This window comes from Amblyomma mixtum, chromosome 8 (genome assembly GCF_055824585.1).
Source record: "Amblyomma mixtum isolate Tamu chromosome 8, ASM5582458v1, whole genome shotgun sequence".
Taxonomy (NCBI): Eukaryota; Metazoa; Arthropoda; class Arachnida; order Ixodida; family Ixodidae; genus Amblyomma; species Amblyomma mixtum.
The window spans coordinates 42,101,464-42,125,405 of NC_143019.1; the positions used below are offsets into that span (position 1 = coordinate 42,101,464).

The 23,942-nt window shown below is 48.9% G+C and overlaps 1 protein-coding gene across 1 annotated transcript in view; it reads left to right on the forward strand.

The window, feature by feature from the left end:
• LOC149332249 (uncharacterized) overlaps positions 1-23,942 on the forward strand; it is a 397,168-nt gene that overhangs the window by 24,514 nt on the left and 348,712 nt on the right. The window contains exon 4 of the mRNA XM_089555722.1: positions 7,406-7,653. Coding sequence (XP_089411848.1) covers positions 7,406-7,653 — 248 coding nt within the window. The remainder of the gene's footprint in view (positions 1-7,405; positions 7,654-23,942) is intronic.

The following is a 23,942-nucleotide window of genomic DNA, read 5'->3' on the forward strand; positions in this document are numbered from 1 at the left end:
GTCGTCGGTGCCGTTCTCGGACTGGGAGGAGCTGCGACGACCGCAGCACAAACGCGGCCATTGTGGCCTACGTCGTGACGACCGCGTCACCTCGGGCGGTCGAGGGAACCTGAGCGGCTCTCGACAGATCGGGACCGTGGCCGTTCCGAAACTGGACCGGCGACAGGCCGCGCTGGCATCCTTGCATCCTGCGGCATCCCGGCATAGATCGGGCCCGCAAAGTGTTGTCAACAGGAGGTGATCGGCGAGTCCTCGAGCATAGCGGATGTGTTGCTGTTGTGACGGTGATCTCGTCGTGAGGTGTCCCCCGTCGTGAGTGTCTTTCGCAGCGTGACGTGTCTGGCGCGAACAACTAATGGACGTGATAAGGAGCTCGGCTCACTGTGCCTCCTGTGGTGGTTGAAGTAGTGTGGCCTGTGGTTTCCGTGGTGTCATGCCATTAGCCAGTGGAAGCAGTGAGTGTGGGAGCGCGGTATTGGTTCCTCTGACCGGAGAACTTGGAGTTGTTTTAAAACATCGGATTTGATTGGTACGTATGGGTCGTGTGCTTGTCGCGTTCTGTACTCACAAATCTGGCTTGGGAGAGAACTTCGTCCGTTTTCTTGGTGCTGTCTTAAAAAATTCCTGTACGCATTGTTACTTTAGCAGTACTTTTTTCTTTTTTGGTTGGTCGATTCGTTTGAATGCGAAACAAATCGCACAAACATAAACAATAAAAGACACGAGACGGGGCTGACGGGACGTGCCAATGTCCCTTCAGCTTTATCTCTAGTGTTGTATCTTTGGTTAGCATAATTTGTTCCTAATCAGCGCGCCGTCGCATTTAAAAGCTCCCATTTTAAAAAATTTCTGTGCAAGTGTAAGCTGACATATACCGAGGAACTGCAGGAAATTAAAGTAACGCGTTGTAAAGGAAGAGAACGAAGTGAAGAATGTCAAAATAATGCTCCTCTTTCCAGCAGTTCACCGCCTGTGTGATAAGGAAAGCCCACTCCCTCGTAGTGGGTATGTGCCATTTTATTTGAAACCAACCAACCAACCAACTTATTGTTACGCCACCTCAGCTAACAGACCATTGTGCACCCATGTGTGCCGAGAACAGATGGGTCTAATTGAAGGCCGGAATTGGGGGAGAGGGGTTATGTTCACATTGTTTCTGCTCGCTCTGTTGATCATTTATACAGCTTAACCCATGAAGAGGATAATCTAGACTGTGTTTCTCGCTATATTGAATGTGGCGGCATTGACGGTGATGACACTAATTTCTTCCCATAGGTTTTACTGGCCCAAGACAGAGCTGCTCCACTAAAGAACATTCGACTTCTCGCTCCCCATCGTATCTCCGAGGCGCTCATTCGGCGCCGCAACGCTCCGTGTTTTGGTTACCATCAGCACAAACTTTCTTTCGCGCTAACTATGATGACGACTTGATCACTTTGTTAAAGCTAGTTGAATCCTCATTAAGGTGCTCCCTGGCCTTGTAAACGTGATCATTTATGTAACAATGACTGCTCCGTTGCCGATAGCGGCTTTCAGTTGCGATCGTTGTGTTGTACGTCTAGCTAATTCACTCCTCAATTCAATGACTTCCAGTGGCTTCCAATGGCTGGCAGTTATTTTTGGGAAGTTGCGTATGCGATGGGTGCATTTTGTTACGCAACGTATCGCCCTGATGGTAGCTGACTCACCCAGCGTATTTTTCGCGTCATCGTGCTTATCGGTTTGCCGATGTCCCTTGCCGGTCATATGCAACGGCCGTCAGCTCGATCTCATTTTAATGCCGAAGATCACTGGAGTTCCGAAGAGCGGACCGCTCGCGGGACGGGATGTATCTGAGCGAGAATTTGAAGTGAAGGCTCGTTGAGACCACAAGTGAGGAGAATCACGCATAAGATCGCAGCACTAACTATACATTGAGGAGATTACTCTAAGCTGATTTGTTTCCAGGAGCTTCGTCTTCAGAGGTTTTTTGCAATAGCCATACTTCATGTTCTATATGCAGCTAACAAGGATTTCAGGACGTGAAGAGAAACCCCGCCATGAAACCCCAGCCAGATACTGGGATAGTTAATGAGAAGCCATGAGCCTCAGCGCATGGCATGTCGTACTTGCAGCTAGGTATTTAAACAGTTGGCAGTTTACAGATGAGGTGAAGGGGTCTTGGAAGACCGAAACAATGTTACACCCGACCCCAGCTGCTCCGACCTAAGTGCGGCATTGTGCACGTGAAGTCTCCGTGGCTGCGTTCCTGCAAACAAACTAACACGGAATGTTGAGATGACTCTTTGACTCTTCTTTTTTCACTGCATAAGCTAATCGCTCTCGCGTTCTGTTCTAGCTGAGAGCACAGAGAGATATGTGTACACTAAGCAAATGAACTGCGGACGCGATAAACAGGCGCTTCGGCTTTTGGAACCTCACATTTCATACCAGGCCGCCTGCTTTGTTTGCTCGGGCCTGACTGGATTTTACAACGTCCTATCAGAGCGGCGTGCTTCTTTATCGCTCTTCCCCAGTCTCTCTCTTCCGCCAGTGAACATGCTCGTGTTCGTATCTGTTTTTGCAACTAGCCAACCAGATATTCGAAATGACTCCACTAAGAACTGGGTGCTCTCGCATCATTCTGGAAGTTCCTGTGCTCCATCCCGGGCCAAACCTGTCGCGTCTGGCTGCTTCTTTTTTTCAGAGCATGCATGGCTTCGGACAACAACCGACCGAAGCGGCCCCACGCGGCCTAATTATAAGCACAGTGGAGGCCCATCAGTGATAGCGCATCTGCCGATGACGAATGGTGGCCGGGAAGAGGGGGTGGGGGGTGCGTAAATGATTGGTTCCGCAACCTTTTGGGCTGCCTGTGCGTACAGGCACGCTTAAAAGCGTGCAGCTTTGAGGAAGCTACGTCCAGCGAACGTTTTTGTGTACTTGGCCGTTGACCAGGCTGGCATCACGCCTTGCTTCTAGCGCGATGAGCTGTCAGTAGATGGCAGGACCGCTGCATGAACTTTGTCTTATGTAGGAGGGTTTCTTGCTAAACTAAGCCCGCAGTATATCTGCGTAAGCTAATGAATTTGTCGCCATCAAGGAACCGGACTTCGCTGGTTAGGGCATGTATTACACAGTTGTAATTTTGGATGCTGAAAAAATCAGGAAAATGGGGTGTCAGAAGAAAACAATATTTGCACTGTGAAGTTTGGATTTAAAATTTTTGTTGTAAACATACCTGCAAAGTGCGTAGGGTGTCACTGAAGAAATTTCTAACTGGGCATGCAATTATGTACGAGGTGAAGACACAATAATTGAAGTGAATAATGTTATTGGCAGAATATAATCACGGGGCATTCATGCATAATAATAACTAAAGGGGGTGCTCGAGGTCCTTTCTCAAGTGCTCAAATTCAAAAGGTGCATTTCTGTTCACGCACTGGTGGCTTTCAATTTTCCGTAACGCTTTTGTACAATTCGATGCGAAATTGCGCGTCGATGTGTCGAAATGAACTTTAGAACACTGTGTTCATTCCGGTCATGAGAAAGTATGCTTATGAATGCAGAACCGCTCTTCAAATACTTGTATATACTTACTCTTGCACGAGTTGAGAGAGTGTTTCTTGGGTCAAATCAAATAAATAAGCTTTTATTGGATACAAGTAGAATAGGTACACGCATATTTATACACTCACGAGTGTTCCAATGTCAGAAAACTGTCAGAATACCCTGCATGGATGAAATGCAGAGATAAATTGCGAAATGAAGCCCACACGGAAAAGCCAGCTCACAGAAAGAAGCACCAACATGAACAAACGCAAGCGAATGACACGGAACAGGGACTCCCCACTGTACTGTGAAACACGGCAGGGATTACAACGGTTAAACGACCTAACCGGCGTACTAACCCAAACCAAGTGCATACGAACGGCCTCATTTGAATGAAATTGCTTCCTCATGCTGCACGCTTTTAGGAAGACGAAGCGCGTTGGGCATTTGAGTGTAATACGTGCTCGCGCCGGGCCGGCCGCCAGCGAGCATCGCCCCGTTGCGGCGCCTCTCCTCCGTCTGTTGCAGGGAGCACAGTTTACGCACTGAAGGGGGAGAGTGGAGGGGGGGGGGGGGGGGAGTCTCCTTTCGTCCGCCCTTTCCCGCGCCTTGCACGTGCGATGCCCTACGACGCGCGCTGAAGCGCGTCCGCGTAAAACGGTGCTCGCGCACGTCTGGCGCGCTTGTTTGTTGAGCGGCCGGGGGGGGGAGGACTCATCGCGCAGCAGATGTCGCGGCTAAGAACTCTCTCTCAGCGATCGGCCACGGCCCGGGCCCTGCGCTACCAGAAAGGAAGAGCGCAGGTCCCGAGACGGAGCGCAGCTCAGTATGGCTGGCCTACGTTGCTTTGCGGGACGACGTCGTGCTTTCAATGCTATATAGCATTAGAGGTGTCACGCCAAATCTCTTTAATGTCTACCATCACAATGTTCGCCGATTGGTCTAGAGAGATCCCATGACCTTGTGACGTCATCACAACCCGCCAACCGCGACAGGTGGCAATTAAACTAATGATTAGTAGGGAAAGGTTACGTGTCCTAGTGAAGTCATCACAACCTGCCCGCACCGCCGCGGTTGCTCAGTGGTTATGGCGCTCGGCTGCTGGCCCGAATGACGCGGGTTCGATACCGGCAGCAGAGGCTGAATTTCTATGGAAGCGAAATTCTAGAGGCCCGTGTACTGTACGATGTCAGTGCACGTTAAAGAACCCCAGGTGGTCGAAATTTCCGGAGCCCTTCACTACGGCGTCCCTCATAGCCTGGGTCGATTTGGAACGTTAAACCCCATAAACGAAACCAAACAACCTGCCCACCGTGTTGTAAGCAACCTAGATAGAGAATCGAAATCAAAACAAAGAAAAAAGTGACGTATATTCAAATTTCGGCACCGTCACAACATTGCGGACACCTGTTATTGCAGCTGGCAGTCCGAATAAGGCTGTTGGTGAACCGATTAATTACAAGGACACTGACTCAAACACGCAAAGAAGTTGCTACTGCAGCTACGATAGATGTCAAACCTAACGCTATCGCATTGCATTGTTAAGGTGATTTAAACGTCTTCGTAACTTTTAGCTCGTAGTGTCGCAAAGTCAGAGCGCGCATTTTTTTGCGAGCGCCGATCCGTTTTCGGGCTGGTGGAAGTGGCATGCAGTGGCATGGCTGGCGTGTCTGTTAACAGGTCTGTTATTTGCTTACTCAAATGAATGCTTTCGTTTTTCCTGGCACTGTTATCGTTAGTCGGCCGCTTGTGAAGCTCTTATAGACTGTTTCTCGGGGCCGGCTATACTTCGCAGCCGAAGAAGCTAAATGCGTGCAGTAATCTTCGATACAAGCCTCACATCAACATTGAAGGGGCACCCATTGCGTTTCTTGTGGCCGCTGCGCTACGGGTCATTAGCGTTAGCCAACAAGACAGTTGCCATGAAGCTACTGGTACATTTTGTTCTTCTCGAAGGAACCACCTAAAATATTCTTTCCAGGTTAAACCTCTTAAAAACCCTCGCTTATCTCCATTCACACTATTACTCAATATTTGCTCGGTATAAATTTATTACGGAAGGGGAAAAAGCGCTAGAAAAACAACTGTGCGGAGGTACGCGATGAGGCTCAATATTTTAAAGGCAAAAACCACGTTTCAAGCCAAGCACCAGCCGAGCCTAGCACCATTTTCACACTTCCCGGCATTCCGGCGGTGGATGAAGCGCTTTAAGGAACCTCGCATAAATAATGGCGTCTTCTTTCTGGGTGGATGACATCCATCACCTGTAATTCTTAAGTCGAAAAGCTGTGCATCGACCACTGACGGTAGCGCAGAGAAGATTGCGGGCCATCGTGAAGACGCATTATGTCGGGCCACCACTCGCTGTCGCGTCGGCTGGTGCGCAGTTCGTATACCGGTTCGCATCCTGGGACAGCTGCTGACTGATGGATTGGAAACATTGGTGGCAGAAACATTTTCAGCAGCTCTACGAAGCCAGAACCGCCTGTTCCTGGCAAGAACAGTTTGCGCTGTAGCATGCATGTCGTCATTAGCATGACCGCCGCGGCGCTTTGATGGCTGTAGCGCCCGGCTGCTGAATCCAATGTCGCGAGATCGAATCCTGGTCGCGGCAAGCGCATTTAGATGGAGGCGAAAGGCGAACACGCCTTTTTGCTGTGCGATGTCAAGGCACGAAAGGTGGTAAAGTAAATCTAGAGCCTTTGATTCTGATGCATTCGGATGGGCCATTGCAGCTATCAGACGTTAGCGCCTGCATACCATACCATACCATACCATACCATACCATACCATACCATACCATACCATACCATACCATACCATACCGTACCGTACCGTACCGTACCGTACCATACCATACCATACCATACCATACCATACCATACCATACCATACCATGCCATGTCATGCCATACCATGCAGTAATTGTTATAACCACCTGAATGAAAATCAAAAAAAAGAGTTCGTCCGAAAAAATGAAAGGTACGTTGTGTCGACCTCTTCTCGATTGTCGTGATGAAGCAGTTTCTAATCGCAACAGCGCCAGCGAATGCCACGCTTTGTGATGTGCAGAAAATTCTTTCGCTAAGACAAAATTTCTTTTTATACGCCAACAATCTGTCCAAAGAAAACAGAATTCCAACAATTTTTTGGGCGCACAATGTTTTCTGCCCTTATTGTGAACTACGTATTACTATCATAAAGGTCTTATCGTGTGCTTTGCGGGACGCATACAATAGCGAGAGTTTCATATTAAGCTTTCATATTAAGTCGTCTCCGGCCTGTGAGAATCCTGTCCTTTGACTCTCAGTTCTATATGTCTAAGCACGTCAGCATAAACACCTATAAGTAGCGTGTACTACGACACACTGCTTTTTCCAGTTGACCTATAACAGTTCTGCCCTGCGCCGGTCGCAGCCGCTGGACCCAACAAACTCCTTATTCTGATCTCCCACCCCACCGTTCGTCTGCAGCTGCGGCTGTTTTCCTACTTTTGTTAACTACTCCGTGATCATTACAAATCGGTGGTTATTCTGTTTTGGCCTTTACGTAACCTGACCAAGTTAATTTTTTTGCAATAAATACCTTGGATGGGCTACTTGGTTCCCATAAACGTGTTATGAAGACCGCGAAAAGAGGGAAAAGGACACACAAGGCACATTAGACGGTAGGACAAGTGCCGGTCCTGACGGTTTATGCGCCTTGTGTGCCCTTGTTTCCTGTTGTGCCGTCTTGCAGGTGGGTTTCCATGTCTGTCTCCACGTTTCCTCTCAGATATTCCAGAGCACACAGCCCGTATAAATTTGAATAGAAGATAAAAAAAGTACCTTTTACAAAATCTGCGTTTGATCCTGCTGTATATGTAACTCCCCAGGACGAGCCCCTGTGGTCCCTGGTGGCTTCTCGGCTCGGCCAGCTGGACCTCTGCTCCCCGCTGGTGGAAGGCTGCTGCGACCTGTGCCACTCGCACGGGAGCCAGCTTCGGCGGGAGGCGCTGGACATGGTGCAGTCGCTGGAACAGTGGTGTCCCGGCGTCCCCCGCCAAGTGCCACCGCTGCCAGCGCAGGCTGCACCCAGCCGCCGCGCGTCGGCGCACGGCGGCCGACGGGCTCCCACACCATGGTGAGCGGAGATTACAAGTTTTATGAAGGACATCGATGTTTGCAGTCAGTCGTGAAAGCGACTCATCGTGTATATGTATATATAACTGTCTTCTGCGGTCCTTGTCAGAAGTACGCAGGCCATATTACGTACGAACGGCTTCTGGTCGTATGATCCAAGATGGTGGCCTCAATCCTCTCGCACTTTCTGTTAAGTGCACGTGTAGGAGCTGACGTAGGACACCAACATCACCTTTCTGCGCATGTAAATGCAACTTCTCCGGCAGAAGACCTCATGTTGCTATATATACGCGAAACCGTGTCAGAAAGTATTTTATTTAGACAAAATGTTATAAGGCATGCACTTCTTGAAGTCAAGTGCAACTCGCGTACGTTGTAACCATAACAGTAGCGAACTATAGCCTTATATTTAGTATGTAACTCATAGTGTTGATTTATCCGTGATTTATGCCGCAATCCACGCGCCGCATCCTTCTCCGCATCCTAAATCCCTTGCCTGATGCCGGCTCCCTCCGCCGGGGAGGAGCCGAGTTGGCCCCGCTCGTGGTTCGGTTGCCCGCTAGCAGATGTCGCGAGCTGTTCCGTCCTTGCCGGACGCCCCGCGGGGCGGCGCCCGCTTCGCGTTTCATTTAGGGAGCCTTCATGTGGAAGGCTCCCTAGTTTGATTGACACTTTTACTGCGACGCATGCACGCGATGTTGGCACAAAATTTGCAAAGCTGTACCTCAACGACGTAAACACTGCGGCGAACGAGCCAACTGCGATAATAACCTGTGGGATTGCAATGTAGAGCCGCCTCCGGGTGATCTAGTTATCGCTCCTTCTTTCGAGCGGTGGGAGACCGTGCTGGCTAGCTCTGACCACAGAATGCAAGTTCTGGCGGTGGAGTGGGCTGACAAAGTCGTCGGGGGCTATGTACTCTCGACCACTTAACGCGACCTCTTAGTACCAAGCCCTTTCCGATGAATAAAATGTTTCGCAATCAATCCTAGTTCTTTCACCGCGTACTGCAACTTCTGATAATCTGCTATATGTCGTTAGTTCCCAGGACGGTCGTTCTTCAGAAAACCTGGGCAGGAAAGGCGCGTAAGCACTTTTCAAGCAGCTGCCGAACTGCAACCTTGTGGCTATATTACGTCACCGGCCAGTCAAAAAAATAGTTTATTCTAAATGAGAAAGTTCTATTTGGCACTATTTGAATTTTTGCATCTTTTTTTGCTCTTAATAGACACCACAGGATGGAATAGGTCCCAAGCAAATGAAATGTATTCAAGAGATATTATAAAATGTATCTCCCATGTTGTGAAAAATACATTATGTTGCAAATATTTTTTGCAACCTTAATCTCAACTTTTGTACCATTATGAAGCGAAAAAAAGTGTCTTGGCGACTGGACAGGAGCGCTGGCAGGTGCCGACATTTCGCAAGTTATATAAAATCTAGTCAAACAAGCCAGGCATGCATCGGTCACAAACAACAGCCACACTATATAGACATAAAATACAAACGTACTCAGCACATGTACAGAAAACACTTTCGCTTCTGGTTTATATACGCCAATTATGGGACCCACATGCTGGAGATAGCGGCGCTTGCACATCGAGAGCAGTTATGAATTTCGGTCACGGCGGGTTGGTCAAACGGTGGATACAATTTAGTAAGTCAAGACAATACTTGTTCTACGCCGTGCTTGCAGTGTCCAGAAGTATTGCGTAGTAAGTGCCAGTCAGAAGATCCAAATGGAACTGTTGGAGAACCCGACTAAAGCCATTTTTGAGCTGTAAAACCATTTCTTCGATAAAAGTGCGATTGGTCAAAGCAGTGGGGACCGCAATTCCAAATGCGACCAATTGTGTATACCATTAGAAGTCATTTATAATCATTTGGGTGCCCAGTACGTTTTTTTCTACTAGGCCTATACGAAGTTGCGAATGCACAGCCAACGCAGTAAGGAACATGAATTGTATGCAGAACTCCAGCATCTAAAACAGCTGCTAATTTCGCACATCTTGTGACGCGTGTATAAATTCGCGTCTGAGCGTAAAGACGAGAATAACAGGCAACCACAGAAGCCTCTAACTAACAATACAGCTTAAAACTGAGGTAAAAGATTCCCTTGTTCATCTATAGCTAGTAGTAAGCCCCTTAGATTGCTGGGTAAGCATCGCGTACGCACTGTGTGTAGCTTGAATCCACAAGGCACATATGAGTCTCGAGGCTCATCAACAAACCAACGTATAATTTCTCGTCTGCAAACACGCCATAGGCAGTTCAGCAGATATGAGGTGTAGACAAGATAGATGAGCGACAAGCATTGTGTTTGGGAATGAATGAGGGATCGCAAAACGTTCCTTTCTGCAGCGGATATATTGAAAGCCTGTGGCTACTGTCGCGGCGAACACGTGAAAGATCAAGAAAAAGCAGTTCACAGTCTGTAGTTCAGGTTGTTCACAGCCTGAGTTTTGTGTTGCATTTTTCCCGCCTTTTATATTCAATTTGTGTAATCTCACCAACAGCTTAGCTGCCCAGGTTCGTTCTGCAACGGGACGCACACTTCAATGGCTACTGCACTCACTTATTGAGTAGCAAGCCGGGTGCTCCGGCCGTGATGACCGCATCTCGCTGTGGATAATGTGCAAGAAGACGTCTTTGTGTTGAACTAGCTCAGCATGGCAACGAATCTCGGAGGTCGGAATTGATCCGGAACCCTACTACATACTGAGCGCGCACTAGCCTACAGCCTACCTTTAACTTGCACGAATGGGCAAACCTGATCTTCTGAAATTTTTCTTAATCTCCAGAGAGTAGACAAGACCTGTACAGAGACGTCGCCGTGGTCACGTTTTTTTTTTTTTAAACAAACGAAAACAAGCATTCCAATCGGGATTCCTTGACACGGCCGCGTCTATGCCTAGTCCTGACGTCAAGTTCGTCGAGTTGCGAACGCCGCAAAAGAAAGGGTGCGATGGGCAAACGCGCCAAGAAGGCAGGCGTCAACTATCGGCACGCGCCCCAAGAGGAGTCACTGACTTGCCCAGGCAAAGTGGGCGCTAGAAAGGAAACAAAGAAAACCGGATTGCAGGACGGCAGCCGACGTCCCATCTTGTCCTGTCCGGTGGTTCACGCGCCGCTGGCCTTGCGATTGGAGCCTCGTGTGCCGCTCCTCGCCACAGCACAGGATGAGAATAAGCATTGCCGGATAGACAAGAACAACAGCGAGAGGATAAGGCGCGAGAGTCGGGCTCAGGAGGGGGGGGGACAGATCTTCCTCTTTCCCCCTCTACCAATACAAACAAGCAGGCGAGCGAGACAAGGCGAAGGGGACAAAACAGTGCCGATTCTTACCGCTCGCTTGTTTTTTTTTCTTGTTTTTTGTCATGGGCACTGCAACGGCGGTCACGTGCTGGGACAGGAGGGGGGAGGTGGATATAGCGACGACAATCCGCGCGGGGTGAAGAAAGCGCAGCACGGCCGCTAGTGAGCGCGTGCCGAAGAGGGGAGAACCGCAACGGTTCTCCAGAAAGACAAGGGAAAAGGACGAAGGAAGAAAATAACAAGGAAAAGGATTCGTGGCAGGAAAGACGCGGAGCTTTCGGGGGAAGGCAGTCGTCCGTGGCAGCCATGAATATGAAACGGAGCCCGGCCGCGGTCTTGCTCTTGGAAAGGAATACGGGCGTCAAAGCCGGAGTGCGGCGCGGGCCGGCCGCGCGCAGCAAGACAAAGAAGACGAGCGACGGAGACCGAGCGGGGAGGGCAACGAAAACAAGGAAAATAACGAGCAGAGCCGCACAAAAGCAGCTGCGCCGTCGACAGCGACACGCGCGGACCCGTCGCCGGAGAGGGGCTGGAGGAAGTCACGCGTACCGGAGTGCGCGCGTGCCACGGCGTGTGTCCAGCGACGACGTGGCGGCGCCCCGCTGTCTTCTGGCCCTTCGTGGCCGTGTCCGTGACACGCTAACGGACCGGCCAACGCTGCGTCGTCGTCGCACGCCGGTCGTGTCTAGGCGTCAGGACGCTGCCTTTCTTGTCCGCTGTGCCTCTCTCCTTCTTACTGTTCTCCCGGTGTTTCCCCGTAACGGTTCTTCTCGCTCGCGTCTAGGAATGAAACGTTGCCCAGTGGCTGGGCTGTTTTAGATAGAGGGAAGAAGCCGCGGCTTTCCAGGCATCTATGCCGCAACAGCGCGGTTCTTTCTTTCTTTCTTTCTTTCTTTCTTTCTTTCTTTCTTTCTTTCTTTCTTTCTTTCTTTCTTTCTTTCTTTCTTTCTTTCTTTCTTTCCTTCTTCCTTCCTTCCTTCCTTCCTTCCTTCCTTTCTTTCTTCCTTTCTTTCTTTCCTTCTTTCTTTCTTTCTTTCTTTCTTTCTTTCTTTCCTTCCTTCTTCCTTTCTTTCTTTCTTCCTTTCTTTCTTTCTTTCTTTGTTCCTTCCTTCCTTTCTTTCTTTCTTTCTTTCTCGCTGTCTTTCTTTCTTTCCTTCCTTCTTTGTTCCTTCCTTCCTTTCTTTCTTTCTCTCTTTCTTCCTTTCTTTCTTTCTTTCTTTGTTCCTTCCTTCCTTTCTTTCTTTCTTTCTTTCTCGCTGTCTTTCTTTCTTTCCTTCCTTCTTTGTTCCTTCCTTCCTTTCTTTCTTTCTCTCTTTCTTCCTTTCTTTCTTTCTTCCTTTCTTTCTTTCCCTCTTTCTTTCTTTCCTTCTTTCTTTCTCGCTTTCTTTCTTTCTTTCCTTCCTTCTTTCTTCCTCCCTTCCTTCCTTTCTTTCTTCCTTTCTTTCTTTCTTCCTTTCTTTCTTTCCCTCTCTTTTTCTTTCTTTCTTTCTTTCTTTCTTTCTTTCTTTCCTTCTTTCTTTCTTTCTTTCCTTCTTTCTTTCCTTCTTTCTTTGTTCCTTTCTTTCTTTCTTTCTTTCTTTCTTTCTTGCTTTCTTTCCTTCGTTCCTTTCTTCTATTTCTTTTCTTTGATGGTTCTCTCCTTCCTTCGTTCTTTCCTTCTTTCTATTATACCTTCCTTCTCTTTCTCCTTTCTTCATTTGCCTTTTTTCCTGTCTTACTTTTTTCTTTCCTTCGATAGCTCTTTATATCGTTCTTTCATTACTTCGCTCTTGATTTCTTCCTTTCCTTTTTTCCCCGCTCTTTCTTCTGTCTTTTCTACCTTACTATCTTTCCTTTGTGTGCTCGCATTCCGTACATAACATTAGACACCTTTAGCATAGCGTGTACCGTGTTACCGTTACCGTACTACCGGGAGCCCGCCCACAGCCGCTGTGCACGCGCTGATTGGTACCGATGCTGCAGGCGCGCGCGCAGCAGCCGGGTACCTGGCGCCGTCAAGGCGATTTGCGCATGCTCATTTTTCTGCGCACGGGCTCTTGGTACTCCGCTACCGGTAACGGGAACACGGTACACGGAATGCTAAAGGTGTTTTTTGATGCCCTGTTGCTTAACTGGATTTTACCTACGTTTTTACCGGACCCGATTTTGTCGGCTGCCTGTGACGCAACACAAGCCCAGAAAGCCTTGCCGCTATGTGGGTCCTGACGTGCGGTGTCCATGTTTCGTGAAGAGCACGCGAGGCCGCATCGCCTTCTCAAAAAGGATGGCGCTGGTATCCAGCGTGGATGGGGAGGGGGCTGGGTAGGCGGGTGGGAGCTCTCGCTGCCTGACATTAAAAGCTGCTTAACTTCATCTGCCAGCTGAATATCGTCTGTAGATTGTGGGAATGCATCCTGTAGCCAGTTCTGGGGGAAGAACGCGTTACCGGCAGAATCGTCTAGTGAGGTAACGGCCGAGGGCTGCCGAGATGCTCACTAGGGGCAATACTTTGCGCTTCTTTAACTGCAACCACTTGCGACATGTGTTCAGCTAAAGTTCAGTGTGCTTTGGGGTATCCCAGAAGGTGGAGTAGATTTGAATTTGTGGAGTAATTACTGTTTAGTATCCTCACAAGTACAACCACGCCGCTAAAAAAAGAAATGTTTTCCTTTGTAGGCGCATATGGCAGCGCTTTGGTGGTTGGAAGGGAGCAATTACTTCCTTATTTCGTATCACCTATGGTGTGGCTCAGTTTTTCTGACGCTTTCCCTTCCCCGTTGACGTAGCTATGGCTTGCTGTCCTCAAAGCCAGTTTTTGTTTCTTTCAGCAACAGTTGAAGGAGCGCCATTTCAAATTGCTGGGGGACACCGTTTCTTTCTTTTTTACCTGATTTCTTCGCAATAGATTTGAGAACCGGCACGCCTCAAATTAAATTACAACTGCACCCCTTTTTTGAGAATGCCTTGATATTCCAGGATTCAAGTCTATATAGGCTTTAGGTAAAGCATGGCAAGTGTCCTTGCACTAACATTTCGAATAGTGACGTAATGAAAAATTCAATTTTGCGCTTTTCCTCAATGCACCGGTGGAGTGCGAAGAAGTTTATTGTGACGTCATGGAAGGCATAATTTTAAATTACCGCTGCCATCAGCCATAGCCCGCCGTGCCTCGTTTGATGCTGCCAAACAGCGCTCGGCGGGCTTTGCCTTCGGTGGCATTGGTTTTTCCTTGAAAGCAGGGGTTTATGCGTTGGATATGTACCGATACCTTCGATGACGTCATCATGTGCCCCCCCCCCCCCCTCCACTTGGCGTTGTGCGCTGCGGAGAAGCTTGATAGTCGTCGTGATTTTAATCGTTGATTACGTCACTATTTCAAATGCTAGCCCAAAAGGACTTCACATGCTTTACCTATAACTTCACTCTTTTGACCCTTTCAAGCTCGTCGATTTCTGGAATCTATGCAGTTGCCCTTTAAGGGGATCAGACTAATGGAAGCGTTCTCTGCTAGGGGCCGCATAACAAGGAATCCAGAGGCAGCATAGGGTGCGAATGACGGTGCGTGACGGATACTTAAGGGCCCATCTGCACGTCAGGCGCCCTTGATGCCGTCTAAGCGAGTGACCGACTCTTCATACCGAGAAGTCCATGTTTCATCCGCGGGGAAGTTAGAGGAGCGAATGAACTTGACAGGGATATGTAAGATATGGAACAGAAAGCAGATGATCCCTCGGGGTAGTAGAGTGGATTCAATAATTAGTAAATCATAGCTAGGCGCAGCCGAAATCACGGACAGGGATCAGATTTAGAGAGTTGACTGCGATAGTGTCGCTATGGTTGGCGTAAGGCAAGGACAATTGCAGACTACTGGGATGTCACAGGACGTAATCCGGCTGGTGACAACGACAATATCAACGCGACAGCGTTAAACGTCCCGTTCGACGAAAAACCCAGCGTTAGCGTCGTTGTGGCTGGAAAATCCTCATTGGTTGAGAGGGTACTGTTTTAGAAAAAGAGTTTCGATGTGAAGAAAAAAAGTTGGTAAGCAGGAATTGAGCAGTTGTCATTAGGGTCGGGAGCCGGGCACGCTGCCTCTTCACCACTGAGGTGTTTTTTTTTAATGATATGCTGTTTAATACAGTGAAATAATATCTTATATGCACAAGCATCTTACACTGCATAGTAAGCGAACTACATTACAAGAACACTTAGTCAATTAGCGTCATGAGTTAATCTATGCGATGATGTGTAATAAATAAAGCAGAACGTGACGGGAACGTACAAGCGTGTCGATGTCGGTGAAAGGATTCGTCAGGGACCCCCCCCCCAAACAACTGTAAGGACTCTTTAACGCTTCCGCGTCATACTCTTCAGGCGTAATTAAATGCTCCCCAAGCTTCTTTTTTATTATTACGGTGGCGTCTGCGCGTTCATCTATCCTACTTATACAGTCTTACATTGCTGGCGCGAACGGTAGACCGGAATTTTTGCTTCTTTAGGAACCCGACTCGCTCTATGTTGCTGCCCCACAGAACGCCTGGCTTATTTCGCAAGCTGAACTGTCACCGGCCCGCTCGCCAAGGTTTCACCAGCTCAGCGATTTCATCATCGCCGGGGCAACTTATGGCGTAGAGAAAGGCGATTGCCTCTCCGCTGCTTTCCATCGAGCTGGACGTTCTGTCCTCTCTCGCAGCACTGGCCCGCCTCGCTCGCTGAGCCATTCCAGGTCACGTACGGAGGCTAATGCACGCGTCTTGACCTGCGGTTGACACTCCGCGAAGCGTGCAGTTGTTGACCCTATAGGGGGCGCTGACGACAATAGCTGAGAGCGCCTTGTTGGCCAAGAGCTCTTGACCGCCCCTCATTTTACCTCGCAGTCGCTGTTTTGTGCTTGGTTTTTGCTTTGCTTCCACGTATTCGGTTCTTTGCGAGCGCTACGGCGAGGGACTTCGTTACGGAGAGGACAATAGTGGGACAAGCGGCGCACAACGCGGAATTCCTTTTCAGAAATGCAGCGCGCGAACGCGTGGATAGAGGCGGTAGCGCATGCGGGGCAGTTTTCGGGGGTGCGGTGTCAGCGAGGTGCGCTGAGTCGACTTGTCTCGGATTGGAAGTAGGCTGAAAGCAGTGACCGAGTTGGTCTCGAAACGTTAGGTTGGTTTCCCTCGCGCTTGGGAAAGCCGCGACCCATTGCTTGTTCTTGTTAAAGGTACAGAAAAGGGAACTTGGCAATTGTGATTGCGTTCAAGAATAAGTTGCGCAACAATCTGAACGAGCGTGGTGGCGTTATTAAGACAAACAGAAGACAGTACGCGGGGTTGATTACAGCCGGTTCCGTGCCCTTGTAATTCTGTAAAAAGCGCAACCCTTCTAGTTTCAATCAAAACTTGCCAACTTGAACAACAAAGCCTCCTTCCGGGATAAGTTGCATAAGACGCTATTAGACCATTCTGGCTTTCGTTTAGCCCGAAACAAAAAAAAAAAAGCTGGTGGTGACGTCATCGGCGTTCGCACTGTCACGAGGTGTTGAGTGGCTTGTAGAAACTGGGTTCTAGAGCAAAGGTTTAAAGGCACGGAATCCTCTTACTCTTCGCTGCCGACTAGCGCATAGCAGACAGCAAAATGTCGAGTTAGAAGTGACAGCATAACTTGCGATATGTTCCCCACAAGCGGCCGCGTGCCAGTCAGGGCATGTCGTCTGCTTGCGGCCCGAGCACAGCTGTTCACGGCACCGGCGGTGAACTACGTGTGAACGGCGGACGGGAAACGGATGTTCATCTCCGAAACAGCTAAAGATCAGATATCGTCAGGAAGTCCAGGCTGTAAGGTGGGTGTGGCAAGAAAAGGCTTCACACTTACTTGAAATGTCCAAGAGAGAGAATATGTCGATTCTGAAGCGCATACTTGCAGGTGGGAACTGTTTCGAAATTTGACGGGCTCTTAGGGGAAAAATACATTCTAGACTTTGATTTGGCTGTAGCGTCGTTAATTTCCATTACTCGATGAAAAATATCGAGCCCAGGTGGCAGAACACACTGAAGGCCCCTCCTAGACAGCCGCATTCGTCATGTTGGCCATACCAGCGGCTCATGCAGTTTGCTAGGCTAACATATCAATGCCGCGCAAAGCAATATTAAAAAGTTGCTCACGAATGTTTTTATTCAGTTTAGGGGTTGCACTTTAGAGAGCAGGAAATTTGATTAAGTACCTTCATTGAGAGTTCGTTTTTCGCGAAAGAAATACATTCAGAGCAGCAAGAAATTCAGTTTAAATGGCTTTGAGGGCTGAAACTCGATTGTCCGGAAATAGTCGATGGAGTTTGATATAGCCTATAGTGCTATTTAGCTGATATAAGTCTGTAGCTACCGTGTTGCACAAAACATAATATGGGCATACATTTTTGTCGACCTCCTCGCAACCGTTGATCGAGATAAACTCATTTAAGTGAATAAACGAGTTTTAGACATAAAAACAAAAAACCTACCTGCCTTCATTGCTCCACATCAGCACGTGGAAATTAAATGCAGCACTGTGAAAGGTTAATGTGCCAAACATCGTAAGCTATGCGACAATCTGTGCGACCGCAAAAGCAGCAATAGAAGAGGCAGAGAATCCTTTGATTCAGAATTGAGTTAACTAAAATGGTTCCATAAAACAACTAAGAAAATAAATTTCCCATAGTAAGTTTGATTACACAGTGCGTCTATGTCTAATGATGTCGAGATAAACAGACACCGAACGAAGAGTCCACCGGGGATGATGTGCTGCCGCTCCGGATGCTGTGTTCATACATATAGACACGCGGCATATGTCGGCCTTCCAAAGCACGGTGCCGTCGCCGCTGTCGCGGATGTCGCCTCCGCGGCCGGAGGGCTGGCGCTTTGCGAGGTCACGCTCGAGTCGGGTCGACTCCCGGCACAAAATGCGGCGGTGCATGCCGTCGACCCGGGATCAACTGAACGCTGTCCCCCGCGCAGGCGCTACCGGGTCCTGGCACGTAGACTGCTAGCGGCATCTCGTTGTCTTCATCTCTGCACCTTGTCTTCTGATGCCCGACTTTCCTGCGAACGCTTTTACAAATCCAGGCTGTCTTCTGGCACAATCTGTATGCGACGCCCAAGCTACAGTCAGGTTTTACTGCGTCCGTCTCACCAGTGCTTTGGGCCCCGCATGAGTTATCGAAGAAGCCGGGCTTATTGGTAAAATGCTTAGGATGGTGGTGGTGGTGAAAAACTTCTTTAATACTCAGAGTGAGTTTGAGGATCAGAAGACCCCGCTACATGGTCGGTATCCTTAGTCCGGGACACCGCACGACGAGGCCCCGTCTCGCGCCCGCTTTACCAGAACCCTTTGGGACTCAAGTGTGGAGCAGTTGAGGAGGACAGTCTCCCGTGCCTCTCGGGTAGGGGTGGGGGAAGGGGGAAGGTGAGGATTCTGAGTACATGCCCACACCATGTGAAAGATATCGCAGATCTCTCCACACTGTGTTCGGCGGAGTCCGCCCAAGGTGGAACAAATTTGTTATAAGAGTATTACTGATTGGCATCCACCCATGAGCAGTGCTACGCCTACAAAGGAAAACTATACAGCTTCCATAGAAACTTGGTATTTTATTAAAAGTTCCTCCTGGTCCAAAGTTCGAACCCGGGACCACAGCTTCACCGGAGCAGTCGCTCTAGCTACTGAGCTAAACGGGACGGCTAGCATAAGGTACGGCAAGAGCAAATTGATCAATAAGCCTTCCTTGTTCCAGAGGGCCGACTCCCATGGGCTCTACGGCGTCTTCAGTGTGCACGCGTACGGAGAGTCGGGACAGAAGGACGCGAGTTGGTTTGACTCACGCGCCGACGTACGCGTTGACCGTGCGTCGTTTGCACTTCCCTAACTTCATCGCCTTTGCCTCTGTTTCACTTCACAGCTCGAGTGTCCATCCGGAATCCCGCAGTCACCGGGGCTTTCCCACCAAATCCAATAAAACAATTATGCCATATCTGGGGAGGAAATGGCGGACGGGGAAAAACCGCGTATTTGTTCCTAAAAGACGCCCGAACTGCTTCAAGAGCTTTTAGAAATAAAACACAGCCCAAATGTGCTGCTCAAAGCTTATCCCGCAAATCAATATGGCTTCGTTCACATTTGAAGTGAGAAGGACTTCGGGCGTTCTTAACCGTATTCTTAAAAAGGAAAATTCGGTAGCACTTAGAGGTTGGCCCACCACCAAATATTCCGAAAGACCCACAAAATTTTGGAATTAGGCTCACCCCAGAAAATTAATTAAGGTGGATTAGGGGGTGGATTAAGGTTTCAGAGTGGGTTGGATTATTATAATCTCAAATAATATTCCTATAGAGGGTATTCGATCATTTTTACCTTCAGACACAAATTTGGCGGTGCTGATGGCGTCATGTCCTTCTCGACTAATCCGGGAATTTGTTTAAGGAGGAACCGGGTGGTTTTTACAAGAAGGCAACCTAAATACTATCGCACTGAAAAGAAAGAAGAAAAAACAGGAAAGAAGTGCAACTCAGTTTACAACCCTGAAAAGAACGCAACGCAAAGACTTGGCAGTCGATTAGGTTGTGCCAGCGAATACAAAACGGTCTTGAAGGGCAAAGTCGTACATATTTTCCGCATAAAAAGCGATAACCGACACAGTGCATACAAAATGCTCTTCAACTGCATGGTCCAACATACTTTCTGCGCCAAGAGCGGTAGCGCCAGACTCTTCAGGAAAACATGAACACAGAACGGTACCGGCCGGCGTCCGCGCTCAGTTCGATAAGGCAGCACGCACGCGCCATTCTCACGTGTGTTGTACACATAAGGTGCACTGCACTTAGATTATTTATTCCTTCCAAACAACGCCCGAATTCAAATGCGAATTAGCTCAAATTAAAGGAGACGCACGAAGAGAGACAACAGTTGTTACTTTCGTATTCCTTTTTCGCTGTCAATTAACATGTGAATGACATGAACCAGCTTGACGAGCAGCGTGTTGTTTTGAACGCACCAATATTTATCTTCTCCTGCGCTCAGCCAGCAGTGATAAAGAGATAGAAATAACAGGAAAAGTTGACATTGATTCGCTAATGCGCCGGGAGGGGGGGGGGGGGGGGGGCGGCGTCGCGTCCACTTGAGACCGCTGCTGCAGTGGCGAAGTTTTCACACGCGCTGACCAATACGGGTGCTGCCAAGGCGATTGCCCGGCCCACCAGCTGTCTCGCAACAACCGGAGAAGCGGCAGTCCTCTCTGCGCACCGGCCTTGTTCCCCGCATCTTCCAAGGCAAGTGCTACTCGGAAGCATGGTCCACATTTAAGCGTAACGAGTTCCTTTAAGCGTAACGAGTTCCTTTAAATGGAATGAGTCGCTTTAAACGTAACGAGTTCGTTTATGTGGAACGAGTGCCTTTAAGCGTAACGAGTTTCTAACGTAATGGGGGGGGGGGAGGGGGTGGCGTCGCGTCTACTTGAGATGGGATTCCTCACATTCCTGCCGCTGCTGCAGTGACGAAGTTTTCACACACGCGCTGACCAATACGGGTGATGAAATAACTTTATTGGCACCCGTCAAGGAATCAGAGGGCGAGAAAGACGAGTCTTGACCGCCGTCATCTTCCTCCCCTTTCAGCAGGCTGGGATCCCTTGGGATTCAGCGGTGTCCAGGGCCAGACGGATGACTTCTTTTTGTTCTTCTTCTTTCTGGCTGGCCATTAAAGGCTCCCAGGACTCTATATTCCTGTCTGGTTCGTTGTGGCTAGGGCATGTCCACACCATGTGGATCATGTCTGCTATTTCATTACAATGTTTACACCTGGGGTCTTGGATCGCCGGATGCCATCTGCTTAGTGCGAGTGGGTTCGGAAAAACTCCCGCCTGTAGCTTTCTCCATATGACCTCTTCCTTTTTGCTGAGGTCCTTGCATGCTCCAGGTAATGTCTGTCTTCCTAATCTGTAATGGCTAAGCATATCTTGGTACGTGTTCAGCTCCTCGCTCGTCTGAAGGGGCTCTCTGCTCGACGAGACCGCATTGGGGTCCCGGTGTGTGAGTCCTCGGGCCAATGCGTGCGCTGTCTCGTTTCCCCGGAGGCCCTCGTGGGCAGGAGTCCAAACAAGGTTAATTAGTTCTGCCGGTGTCGGGCCGGCATTCAGAATTTTGACTGCTTCGACAGATACCCTGCCTGCGTTGTAGTTGCGGATAGCCGATTTGGAATCTGTTATAATCACCCTGACATTCCGTTGAGTTAAAGCCAGCGCAATGGCTACCTCCTCAGCCGCTGTTGCATCTCTCTGTTGAGTGCTGCAGCACGAGACTCGGTCTCCGCCCTCCCTGGTCGCTAGGGCTACGAAACCTGTTCTGCCTTCATATTCCGCCGCGTCCGTGTAAACCACGTCCTGTCTATTGGCTAATTTTTTCTGCAGAGCTTTCGCCCTGTCCTTTCGCCTACCCTCATGGTGTACCGGATCCATATTCCTTGGGAGTGGTGGGATTCTGATTTTGTTCCTTATGTCTGTTGGGATATTCTCCGTGTGTTTGAGCCGCGCTCGAGGTTCGAAGCCTAGCTTTTCTAGTATTTTTAGCCCCGAATGGCTGCGTAGGAGTCGTTGTTGTTGCGCTACTCTGGTAGCCTCAATGAGCTCGTCTAGTATGTTCGAAATCCCCATGTTCAGAATTTTCTGGGTGGATGTGTACGGGGGGAGGCCCAGAGCGGTTTTGACGCCTTTCCTAATTAGGATTTCAATCTTGTTTTTTTCTGCTTTGGCTAGCCGTAGGTATGGTGCCACGTATGTGATTCTGTTGATTACAAATGATTGAACTAGTCTTAAGAGGTTCGTCTCCTTCATTCCCGCGTGTTTATTTGCTATTCTTTTGAGAAGCCTACACGTCTGGCTTACACTCGATTCGAGTTTTCGTATCGTTTCGGTGTTCTTACCGTTTGCCTGTATCCTAAGACCCAGTACTCTAATCATCTCCACTGAGGGTATTTTGTCCCCGTTTACCGTTAGCGTTATCCCATGTTCATGGGGCTTTCTTTGTCTCTTTTGTGGGCCGAGGAAGAGCGCTTCCGATTTCTCGGCAGAACATTTGAGTCCTATTTGTTTTAGGTACGACTCAATTTTCTCGATCGCTCTTTGGAGGGTACCTTCGATGTGCGCGTCACTGCCTCTGGTAACCCAGAGAGTGAGGTCGTCCGCGTATATTGTGTGGTTGAGCCCTTCTATACACGCCAATTTATGTGGTAAGCCAATCATTGCAATGTTGAAGAGTGTTGGTGATAGGACCGAGCCTTGGGGAGTACCTTTGTTGCCCAGCCTTATGCCTTTCTCTTCCTTCCCTCCTAGGCTGATAGTAACTGTTCTGTTTGAAAGAAAGTCCTTCACGTAGTTGTATACATTTCCCCGTGCATTTAGAGTTTCTAAGCGTTCTAGTATGGCTGCGTGGTCAACGTTGTCAAAAGCTTTGGCCACATCAAGGCCGACTATTACTCTGGTATCAGCTGTTTCGTTGTCTAGCACTTGTTCTTTAAGTTGCAGCATAACATCGCATGCAGAAAGATGTGTCCTGAATCCGATCATCGTGTCGGGGTAAAGCTTTTGTTCTTCTAGGAATCTGTTTAGCCTCGTTTGAATAACGTGCTCCATTAGCTTACCTACACATGAGGTAAGCGAAATGGGCCTCAGGTTTTCGAGACTTAGTTTCTTACCTGGTTTTGGAATAAGGACTAGGTTGGCCTCTTTCCACGAAGGTGGGATTCGGCCCTTATCCCAACATTCCTGCATGTACGCTGTTAGGTTTCTAATTGATGCATCATCCAAATTCCTCAGCATACGATTGCTGATTCTGTCTGGACCTGCCGCAGTTTTAGTTCTGAGTATGTTCAACTCCGCCCTAACCTCTCCGATGGTGATGGGCCCATCGAGAAGAGGATTCTCTGCGCCCTTGTACTCGGGGAGGGGTGTGGGTGGTGTGCACCTCAAGTACCTGTCCCTCACTTCAGAGATTAGTTGATCGCTAGTGCCTTCGTATTTATATACGAGTTTCTGTAGTTGTTGTCGTGCCTCATACTTTGTCTTGTCCGGGTCTAAGAGATGTCTGAGCATTTTCCACGTGTTGGCTTTGCTGATTCTGCGGTCCACCTGCTCGCAGATACTACCCCAGTTTTGTCTGGTTAAGTTCAGCGCGTGCTCCTCAATATCTCTATTCTGTTTGGCTAGGAGCTTACGTATGTTTCTGTTCCCCTTGTTGTGAGCAAGCTTTTCTTCTAGCTCCCTTTTCTTGCGCCACAGGCCTATCATACGCCTGTCTACCTCTTCTTGCGTTTCGTCTGCTTCCACCTCTTCGGTGGCTTCTTTAACTGCCGCGAGAATGTCTGTGCCCCAAGATTCTATGTCCCTGATTGCGTCTCGGATATGAAGGTTCGCCCTGAATAGATCCCAATTTACCGCTGCGACCTTTTTGGGTTTCGGTGTGGGCGGTCCGTCTTCTACCACGATCTCAATAATTTTGTGGTCGCTTCCTAGGTCCTCCCTCGTGTTACACCACCTTGCCGTGATTTGGCCTCCGGTGAGAGTTAAGTCAGGTGTAGTGTCCCTACTCACGCTATTGCCCTGTCTTGCTGGTTTGATGGGGTCAGTGATCAAGATGAGCTCATTGTGGAGAATACTGTCCCAGAGTTCTCTGCCCTTGATTTGCGTATATTTGTATCCCCATGCGGGATGATGAGCGTTAAAGTCCCCGACAATGACGATAGGGTTTTTGCCCGCTATCTGTTTCGTTTTTGCGAATAGCTTGCCGAAGCCACAATCCTTTCTCTGTTTCGGAGAGCTGTATACGTTTAAGACGAATAGGCTTTTCTCTCTCCGCTTACGCGGTATCATTGCGATTAGAGTGTGATCTAATTGGACGTGCCCTGGTGTCCCGGGCCACCAGCTGTCTCTCAACAACCGGAGAAGAGGCGGTCTTCTCAGCGCACCGGGCTTGTTCCCCGCATCTTCCC